This window comes from Salvia hispanica, chromosome 1 (genome assembly GCF_029641045.1).
Source record: "Salvia hispanica isolate PSC_SH4W2 chromosome 1, Shi_PSC_v1, whole genome shotgun sequence".
NCBI lineage: Eukaryota > Viridiplantae > Streptophyta > Magnoliopsida > Lamiales > Lamiaceae > Salvia > Salvia hispanica.
In genome coordinates this window covers 25,015,202-25,026,104 of record NC_142692.1, presented here as the reverse complement: position 1 = coordinate 25,026,104, position 10,903 = coordinate 25,015,202, and the positions used below count along the sequence as shown (strand labels likewise).

General features: G+C 42.0%; 2 protein-coding genes across 2 annotated transcripts; one reads left to right on the top strand and one right to left on the bottom strand.

The window, feature by feature from the left end:
* Positions 1-806: 806 nt before the first annotated feature.
* On the bottom strand, positions 807-1,025 carry LOC125218852 (uncharacterized). Its single transcript, XM_089069221.1, is given in 1 exon segment — positions 807-1,025. A coding segment is annotated over 1 exon segment (219 nt).
* Positions 1,026-1,363: 338 nt separating this feature from the next.
* Positions 1,364-1,926, top strand: LOC125218853 (Cytochrome C assembly protein). Its single transcript, XM_048120632.2, is given in 3 exon segments — positions 1,364-1,422; positions 1,529-1,562; positions 1,564-1,926. Coding segments are annotated over 3 exon segments (456 nt in total).
* Positions 1,927-10,903: the final 8,977 nt, after the last annotated feature.

The window sequence follows — 10,903 nt, the reverse complement described above, 5'->3', positions numbered from 1 at the left end:
CAAGGTTACGCGTTGGGTAGCACAACGCATCTGTTTCGGGTACAGAGGCGACGAGGAGTGCTAACCCGGCCACCCAACCCGGCAGGTCAGGGGCAGGCAGGCCATAGGTTCGAATCCTGCCACCTTTCTTGTGGATCATCCTGTGGTTACCCGATGATGGGAATAACAAAGCAGAAATTTTTAAATGAGCACGAAATGTCAATTTATGAATTCTTTCATTATTCATTATTTCCGGGTCTTTTCGTTGCATTCACTTACAACAAGAAAGAACCACCAGTGTTTGGTGCAGCACCTGCATTTTGGTGTATTCTTCTTTCTTTCCTTGGTCTTTCGTTCCGTCATATTCCTAATAACTTATCCAATTACAATGTATTAACCGCTAATGCACCTTTCTTTTATCAAATCTCAGGGACATGGTCTAATCATGAGGTTAGTATTTTATCATGGTGTCGAATCCTAAGTTTTTATGGATTCCTTCTTTGTTATTATTACCGGGGTCGACCCAAAAGCCATAATGTCTCAAAACGAGGAGGCTATAGAGAAACTATTTTTTATTCCTTTCTTTCGAACTTCGTGAAGTACTCCATTCTCTCCCTCCCTCGTTACGAACAAAAAAGTGGGGCGCAACCCTAGTTGTACACTCCCTTTGTTCTACGAACCCTTGTTGATTCTGAACTTCGTTCGCGAAGAAACCGAACTTTTGACGGACCAACCCTTTTTTATGCGCCGCTTTACCTTGAAAGGAAAATGAGCTTTGCTCTTCTGGGTGCTAGGCGCTCCCGCGGTTCGCGAGAAGGAAAAAGGACTCATCCTTTCTTGCATCTGGCACGAGATGATAAAGAGAGAGCTTCGTTTATCGATGAACAGCGGATTGACAGAGCTCTTGGCATTGCTTTGTTTTTTTCTCCTTTCCTATCAGTGAGTTCCGACCCTTTTGTTCAAAATTTCTTTGTTCTCACCGAACCACTTGCAGAATCAAATCCTTGTCCACAAGATCCTATATCAGCTATACATCCTCCTTGCATTTATGCCGGAGCCGTCGCCAGTGCTATGGGTTGTGGCTTATGTAGATAAAAAATGATGAATGGGATTGTGGCACTCCACTCGCCGCTAATGCGGAAGGATGCCGCCGAAAAGACTGGAAGACTCTTTCGCTCTGTTGGATGCGTCGGATCTCGTATAGCAAGCGAGCTCTTTACCCTCAAATTCAAAGATGTGGGCGCAAAATGTTATCTTGCTTTATTGTTACGTAGCAATAGAAGCCTGCTTATGCTGCTTCGGCGGCGCTTTTTCGCCTTCTCTTCGCTCTGGACACGAGCGCTAGTGGACACGGGGAGGGAGCAGGCGAAACGTGTCGTTCATAATGGAAAGAAAGATACCACTACTACGCCTATTTGTTGGACCGTCGGCGCGAACACAGTGGTCTCTGACCAGGACCATGAACCAATTCAAATTTGGATCTTGGCATGTCGGTGGTTTTTAACCGTAGGCATTTTGCCAGGAAGTTGGTGGGCTCATCATGAATTAGGTCGGGGTGGCTGGTGGTTTTGGGATCCCTTAGAAAATGCTTCTTTTATGCCTCGGGTATTAGCCACATGTTGTATTCATTCAGTAATTCTACCCCTTCTTCATTCTTGTACCTCCTTTCTTAATATTGTGACTTTTCCATGCTGTGTCTCAGGAACTTTTTCAATACGGTCCGGATTGCTAGCTCCCGTTCATAGTTTTGCTACAGATGATGCACAAGGGATCTTTTTATGGCCATTCTTCCTTCTAATGACCGACATATCTATGATTCTTTTCTCTCAAATGAAGCAGCAGGCATCGGTCCATAGAACCTATAAAAGGGAGATGGTTGTGGTGCGAAGTACTCTTGTGCACCTACGTCATTTGACTCGCGCGCAAGCCCGCCCCGTTATCTTATGAGATAATTGTGCTTATTGCTGAGCTGGTTATTCAGAGCCAGCAATTGGCCGTCGGATTTTGTCCCGCAACTAGAAGAAGATGGCTTCGGGGGTCACTGTGGTGTGGCTGAATAGCAGTCCGCCCTTTTCACTACATCACTACAGGGTTTCTTTTTTTTTTTGTCATATCTTCGAACGTGCACTCTTCCCGATCTAGTGAGTCATGACTCGAAAGATTTCTCGTCAGTGACACAAAGACTTCTTCGTACGACCCAAAAATGAAATGGTACTACAAAGATTTCTGTAGCTGGGCAAGCCCAGACTACGGTCGTGGAGCAAGCGGGGCCGTCTAGAAGAAGACCACAGAACGCCTCTTCCGAGGCGCAAGAGGTAACCCCCATCGGCGATGGGGATCCCGCGCCCGTTGACGAGTAGGTCGAAGACCTCAAACTGAAGGTCAGGTTCTTTCCGACCACCTTCTCCCAACATTCTCCCCGGACCGATCTCGTCCAGAGAGTCCTCTCCTCTTTAAGCCTAGAGGCTGCTGACGCAGCCAAGCTTAGTAAAATAACCTAGCTAATAGACAACCTGAACCAACCGCAGATTCGACAAAGTTTCAAGTGTTAGGTTTGGTATACTGAAAAGCATGTTTCGAGCAAGTTTCGCTCGAATAGAATCTTGCTTGTATACGTAAAACTCTATAATCCACTTTTAACCCGATTCAGTATTATTCGAGCAGTCTCGCACGAATAGAATCACTATTATTATTACATTGTGTTTGCTTGTGCATTTATAAGATGTTTTACAAACATTTAAATGCATAAGAAGTAAACAAAGTCTAAGTCTTTTGCTTAGTAGACTGGTTGTGGGCGTCGTCCACTTTAAGGTAACACGGTCAGATCTATGCAATGCTTTGCAAAAGAAAAAGAAGAATTTCACAACCTAGATAGGCTTTGGCTACCTATCGTGAAAGGTTGCAATGTCAGTCCGCATATTTCTAAGCCTTACTGAAATAATTTGACATTGGTGTGGTATAGCACTGAACGGATCTAACAGCAAGACGTGTCTTTATGCTATCTACCGAAAGACTAGGTCTTGATAAAATGTTATTTCTTAATCTACATATGTTAGCATTGAGCATACGGTATTGATTATGCACTACTTTAACTTATCAAATGTGCGGGTTTTTCGCAACCCAATAATCCTTATATATTGGGTTGTGGTGATTAATATCTAGCGGTGCTAGGATTGCTATTATGTTGAAACGTGCACGAGGTGAGTCTCGTTTGATAATGTCCTCAAGAGGAGGTCGAGCAAGGTTTTATTATTCGGAAAAATGGCCAGTTGGAGTTTTATTACTCTATGAATAATAAATAAGTGTTTCTTGCTAAGTCCATTCTTGGAATTAATAAGATATTAATTAATTAATGGACATTTATATCTTAAGCGCGGGAAATAAATAATAAAAGTGGAAACCCGTATTACTTATAATTTCGGACTTGGATGGGGAGAGTTCAATATTACTTCTGTAGTGGCTGCTCGTAATATTCCAATATAAGCTTGTATTAAATTGTGGGTTCAATTTAATTAGTAAAAAGCTAATTGGGCGAGCCCATATCCAAAACCTTCCATAGATCCCTGTCTGGGCCCATAAGGAACTTAATATAAATAGGAGAATAAAGGAGACAGAATGATCACAATTTTCATACTTGAAATTTTCGAAATTTTCGGCCCCCCAGCTGAAGGAGATTTCGATTTCTACTCCTTTTCCCAAAAGGATTTCTTCTGTCTTCTTTATTCGAGTCCTAGTATCTTGATAAGATCAGCCCACCCTGATATCGAGATACAGTTCGGGAACCAGAGAGAAGATCCGTGGTCTAGTATTGAAGATCATCACGTGGAGAAGGCGCGAGCAATTGACGATTCTTTGGAGAATCAAATCGGTAACTCTAAACCGTAGAATTCATGTTTTAGGATTTACTTTCTTTGAGCATGAATTATTTGGTTTCTAGCATGCAATTATATGTTTAACATGTGAATTGATTAATCGCATAATCGGTCAAATAGATCATCGCCTGATTTATTTGTTTTGTACAAGTCTTCCGCTATGCAAGGGGCACCAAACCCCATCATCAAGACCCCGGCTAAGGCGGGAAATGAGCTTGTCAAAATCATGAAGGCTTGGGATGACTGCCGTGACTAACCGACAATCTCGCTTCCAAACAAAAGCGAGCAGTCCTGATCGCAATAGCAAAAGGCCTACTTATAGATGTCTTCGATATGTAATCGACTTCTTGCCTGTGTGGTTGATATTAGAAGCGAGGCTCATCCCTTGGGGGAGCCTTGCTCTTTTCGTTTAGTATTCACTTCTATCTCGTCCGGATAACTTAAAAGGTAGATAACACCTAGTTCTGCCCGCGCCCTTTAGCTAATACCTATCATTCGTTTGTACTCAACTCAGCCTATTCCCATTCCTATTCCATCGTCGTTCTTTCCTCCAATCTTGAGAATCCAATAGTATATGGGGCTACTAGCTAGCTCCTCGAAACTACTAAGAACCGATCGACTGCTCTCTTTGCGACAAGAGAAGGAATTATTTTTAGCTTTTATGACGCCTGGAGCCATGTGTAGCCTGTGCGAAGGAAGCCTAGACTGGAAATGAATTAATTACTACATTCAATCCTTGGCACTTGGGTGGGATGGGATCGAATCCTTCCTAAAAGAAAGAATTGCCGTTAATCTCTTGAGCTCAGTAGGATATACTTGATCCAACTTCCAGTTAGCATTCAAATGCAACTATATGCTTTGAACATTTAGTTCAATGTACGTGTAGGGAAGGATGTGCTCATTCTTCTGTGAAGATGGTTGGAATTTACCTTCAGAGGTTGTCATCAATGACTCAATCAGGATTAACCCTGGACTTCTTGACAAATCTCTTTGTGGAAACTCTCAAAAAGGGGGTGGCTTCTCTTTATCTTCAGCGTGGGAATATTTGAGAAAGAAAGGTCCAATCCTCCCGGACATCTGTTATGGAATCTGATTATCACCCCGACAACTTCAGTTTTCTTGTGGAGGGGAAAATGAAACTAAAGAAATGCTGAAGTAAGGGCAGTTACACCATACTGCAAGTAAGCACCTGTTCTCTGAGAAGTGTCACTTTCCCGTAAGAACGAATCAGATTCTTCCCCGGATTCTCGTGTGGAAGAAGAACTCGGTTACTCATCTTGAATCGGATTAGATCAATAGCTTTGTGCTGATCTACGAATGAGCCTTCTATTTGTATTTGATGAGATTTCTAATATCGGAAACCTCGAATGAGTTAGATATAGTAAGAGCATGCGGGTGGCTGAGCGTTATCACGAGCTAATGTCGAAAACTGACTCCTCCTTCTCTTCTTTTTTTCATTTCATTAAAAAGAAATCCATGGTCTCGGAGCGACTGGCAAGCTAGAGCAAGAGAGAGAAGAGCCCCTTTGAGCATAAAGCACAACATCTCCATACACCACTGATGACTAGGTTTCAGCTTCGGCCTGGCCTCCATGTGCGAAAAAGAATACAAGCGATCCAAAGAAGGCACTCAACCTCGGCCGCCTTAAAGCATCCTAGACCTTGAATTGAGGCAAATAGATCTTCTTTATTGTGAAAAAAAGAGATCTTTCCTGCTTCAAGAACTCATTAACAAAATCCCATACAAGGCCTAATAGAAGGAACTTCATTAGTGATTAGTCGACATAAGGAACTTCTAGTTCTTTATTCTGCATAAAGAATCGTTGTGCCGGTACTGTGTTCATTGCTTGTTCAGGCCTGTTCCTTTTCGCTTGGCTTGTGTGTCTTCCTTTCCTCCTTAGAAGAACCATAACATCAATTGAGAAGGTTTGATTTCCTTCAGATGCCGTTTAAAACCTTCTTTGGACTAGTCCTTTTTCCGTTCTTCCTTAAGCTAAGCTTGGAGTTCTGGTTCAAGGTCAAGGTACGGATAACTGTGGAATGCTGTGTAGGTAAGGGAATGCTCTTTAGCTAAATTCGCGGTATGAGAAATAACTGTTTGAATTGAATTCAACACTGGTTTCCGCGCCTCATCCCATTCTTCTAACCATGCTTTTTCTAGAAATATCGTAAGAGTAAGATAAGAAGGTGTCTTCATTCAAGCAAGTGAGATAGTGTCTCGTGAAAGGAGGGAGAGAAAGGGAAGAAGAAGGTTTGGTGCTGAAGGAGCAGTCATCATATCATATAATCACTATGGCTATCAGAACCCACCGAGAAAGTGAAAGCGAAACAAGTAGAAGATTGAAAGGAGGAAAGGGAGGGGTTGACTCCCACATTTGTGCAGATCTTATCATACGTTCATACGTCCTTTCGAAATCAAAGAAGGAATAGAGTTTGAATAAGGAAGAGAGTAGTGAAAATCTGAGATTCGAACTCTTCTTCTCATACTAGACTATATTACCAAAGATTGGATGAACTTCAGTCAATTCCTTAACTACCATCCTTGAATGAAGTGTTCACTCCTTAGCTTAAGAGCTTTTTCAAGAGTCTGTTGAAGATAAAAACACAAAGAGATAAGGAATATCCCGTTGTTACCGAAGCAAAGATAGGAATCTGGTTGAGAACACGAGATCACAGTAGAACGGATAAGGTATCTACGAGAGAATGTTCTGTGTACGCATGTTAAAGGTCAAATTTCTCTTCTTTATCTGATTTCTCTAGCTAAATTGTACTGAATTTATCCCTCCTTATATTCATTTCTTAGTGGATCACTTTTCCTAGTCGCATAACCAAAGAAAAGGAATCTTACAACAGAGCATGCAAAAAGTGTAAACAAGGCTCTTGCGCACACATACGGCTAGTCGTAATGACAACTAGTTGACTGAAAGCGAGATTGCAGGCAAGGTGGTTAACAAAAAGCGAATCCTAATTCATCATAATAAATCCACCTTGTGATCGGTTCGCAGAGAAGAGCTTGAATGCATCATTGCTATCACTTGAATTCATCTATTTGCTCATAGATCTTGTTTGTGGTCCAAGAAGGGAATGCTCCGCGAGTATGCCTGCAATCATCAACAAAGTGCTTTGCACTGACCCGTCCTTGAACCGGCAATTCATCCCAGAGCCTAGGCTTAGAGCTCATAGTACTCATACTATCCCATCGGATACTAAAGCACCGGAGTCAATAGCCGCCCCTCTAAAGATTTCACTAGCTTGACGCAGGCTCAGTTATTGGGTTAGAGCCCACTCAGATGCAGACGAGAGGTAGGAATGCTTTCTTTCCGAAGGTTATTTACTAGAAGAGAAAATGGGCCAGCTATTATTTATGTATTTTACGGGAGATATCCTCTTTCCTCTATTCATGAACCCAAAAGAGATTTCGATTGGAGCAGACAACGGCAACCACTTTGCGCCAAAGGTCCCAATTTCTATAGAATATCAATTTCTTGGAATTGAGTCTCCTTTACCTGTCTGTATGCGAGATGCCCGGCAAACAAATAGAATAAGGGTCGGTCGGTTCAGCATCTCAAGTGGTTGCTTCTTTCTGATGTCCATGTGCGGTTGGATCGGTTGAGACACTTGAATCTTAACTAGCTCTGTTTGTGTTGGATCAGCCTACTTCATGCATGAGCGGAATACCTCCCCTGCCTACCTAATAGGAACGAAAGGTACTGCGAAACCTGTCTACCTACCCGCTTGAAGATCCGACAAGAACAGAGTGAACAAAATAGCTTCACTGCCTCGGAGATTGGAGTTACGATCTTTACATTCATTCTCCTAGGAAGATAGATTATATAATTAGGTAGGTGTATGGCTGCTGACAAGAAAAAGCCGTCCAAGAGGAACTCGAGCAGAAGCTGAAAGGCCCTTTCTCTTTCCTGTCGTACTCTTTCTTGCCCTTGCTTCTTGCTTGTTGGTTAATGCAAACTTGGGATTCTTGCCTTTGTATGCTCTTTCCTGTAAGGAAGGGGAGTGACAAGCCCTGCAGCAATCAGCCCTGGAAGTCACTGAGATGGCGTTACTGGTAATTGATCAAATCTTCTGAATGGAGCAGGGGATTTCATTTCTTGCTTCGACTGAACTTCTTCTTTGTTGCCTTAGGCTGGATAGCGCCACTGATCGGATCCGGCTTCCTCTTCCTTTTCCTCATCTTTTGGCTAGGCTTTCCCTTAAGTCTGAGTGTAGGCCCGATGTTAAACGTTCTATGCTAATGTCTTAATGGCTTGTTTAAGGCCATAATTCCATTGATGGAGTAAAGGGTCCCATGGCTTGTAGGATTCCCCTGAGTAATGCTATGAGTCATAAAAATTTTCCTTTCTCTTAGCATACAAGACATAGTCCCCTTAGCCGTGCAGTGAGTGGTACTCCGTCACCAGAGTTGACAAAGCAGTCATAGGTAGCAAGACAGAGAGTAGGATTACCAGGCCCCTTGCTTCTTTCATAAGTAGGGCTTTCACCACTGGAAATTGTTCCGTTCCTGCATTCATTAAAGAGTTAAGTTACCGGTACTCCATCCCCTTTTGGAGCGTATCCTTTTTCATCTAATGCCGTCTTTTCCAACTCCCTTTCTTCCCGTCTCAGTCATCTCTCTTACCTGAACATAGAAGAGAGGGGGTTAGCAAAATCCCCCTTATGAGCCCGAAAGCCGTATGAAGTCAATTAGACAAAATGGGTACCACTCCATAAGAAGAGATTCACCAGGCACTCAAAATAGAACAGATTCAGCGGGCACTCTCCTATTCTCAAAGCCATAGAGGAAAAGCCAGTATGCCTCTTCTTCTTCTAAGTTCCCTACGAAAGGCTAGTTGTCATCACCGATGAATAGTGAATCGACATGACTGACTGAAACATGACCGAATCTTGAATCTTTCTTACTGAATCTTGAATCGCCTTTGAATCCAATCTGTCGAAACCCAAGATCTGGGGCACTAGGGCACTAGCCTTTCTTCGTGTATCCTCTTTATCGCCTATAGGTGAAAATGCAACTCACAACGCCCAGAGGCAGCTCTATCAACTCTTTTGTCATCGCTTTGCGTTTAGTTTGTCCGGGCTACCTTACTTACACAATTACCATTGCACCTAGAAAACTGCTATCTCACCACTCGCTCAATGACCCCATCTCGCTTCGTTTACTTGAAAGTCGTGGGTAGGCGTGCGCTATCAATCATATTGGATCTGGCATCATTTATTAACCAGAGACTACCGTTGGTGCTTTCGCATCCATGTTCCCCCCTTTTCCTCCAAGAAAACCTAGAAAGTCCCTCTGTATTCCATGAAACTCTCCCTCCTCAACCACTTCCCAATGATTGCGCTACCCAGAGAAGCCGAAAGATGGCATTAGAGCGGAATAGAGTTGCTACACCGTTTGGCATTACCGCCTCTCTACGAAAGAGCTCCTGAACTCTTCCGACTGAATATGATAAAGCCTATAAAACAACGAGCTACTATCATTTCTTCATTATAGATTGAGATCTTCTTCGAACTTGATGGACAAATAGATAGAATAGCAGCCAATAACATCTTTCTAGCCTGCATATTCGTGGAACAAGATCTCATTTAGAAAACCTTATCTCTATCTTTCAGAAACTGAACGGGAAGTGGTTTAGGAAAGGATATATATATATATATATATAGGGTTTTAATCTACCAAAGTAAGCCCCTAAGTAAAGAAATAAAGACAATATATGGTCCGTTAGAGTCTGGAGATGAAAGGCCACGATCTGGATTGGTTTTGTCAAACCCGTGGGTCATAATAGGATCGTTCTGTGTCATGCAAGTTTAAAACAGGGACTGGAAATATAATGAAACGCCCTTCCGTTTTCCAGGAGCGGATTTATTGGGATAATAATTACTCCCCATAATATTAAGTTGCTTCTTCGGTTCCCGCGCCATTCAATTCCCTCTCTCTCTCTCGCTCAAAATCCCGACGAAAACACAAAAACCCTAACAATTCCCCCCACGAATTATCACCTAAATCGACTCGGAAGCAAAATCACCTAACCCTACAAAACACTAGGCACATTATCGGCGAAGAGGGTCACGGCTGGGCATCGAAATCGACTTCAAATCTCAATTTATGAAGCGCGATTTGTGTACCGTCTACTCCAACCATGGTGGAAACAAGATCTTCAGGAAACTCGCCTCATGACGGAAAAGGTTGGTATGTTTTTTTTTTTCAATATGAGCGAAACTCGACTCGAATCTGACCAAAAATCAAATTCATTTTTTTGGATTTAACCTAGTCTATGAACGGAATACTGGGAAGCAAAAGGCACCCCCAAAACCTAAGGAACGGAAAGGTATGACGAATTCCTTTTACTGGATTATTATTTGAAGGAATGAAGTTTTAATTCTTTTCGTAAGGTCTGATTTGGTATACAGATTAAACATATATGTATTTACATTATGTACCTCTGTTTTGAGTAGAGTGAACGAAGAAAGATGTGATTTACTATTATAATAGGACAAACGTGGGATATATTTGCTGTAAAAAGGCCATACTATTATGCTTTGTTTGTGTAAATGTTAAACAGTAATGGATATGAAAAGAAAAAAAACGTTGTGAATATTGGAACAGGTGAGTAAATACAAATCAGAACTTGATATACAAAATTATTATTTATTGACTAGCAGGCCGGACTTTTGACCTTGTTTTTATGCAGCGAATTCGGAAGCAATTACCGGAGGGATGGAACCGGCATCTACTGTAGTCACTATTGAAAAAGGTTGTAAATATTATATGTTTTACATCTTTGAATATAATTTCTAACACATACTTAAGTGGTAACATGTCATAGTATGTTGAGGCTGTAATCATTTTAACAAGGTTAAAGTTAGATCTACTTACCTTATTCAACCGCCCTTTTTGAGAAACTATTTTGTTGATTTTTTAGATGCAGGACCACCTCCAAATGTCATTGCTGAAGTAGAAAAGATTAAAGGGACGGGTGTAGCTGCTACCATTTCTGGGAAAGGTAATTACTTTTAACCCAAATCATAACTTGATATGACTGC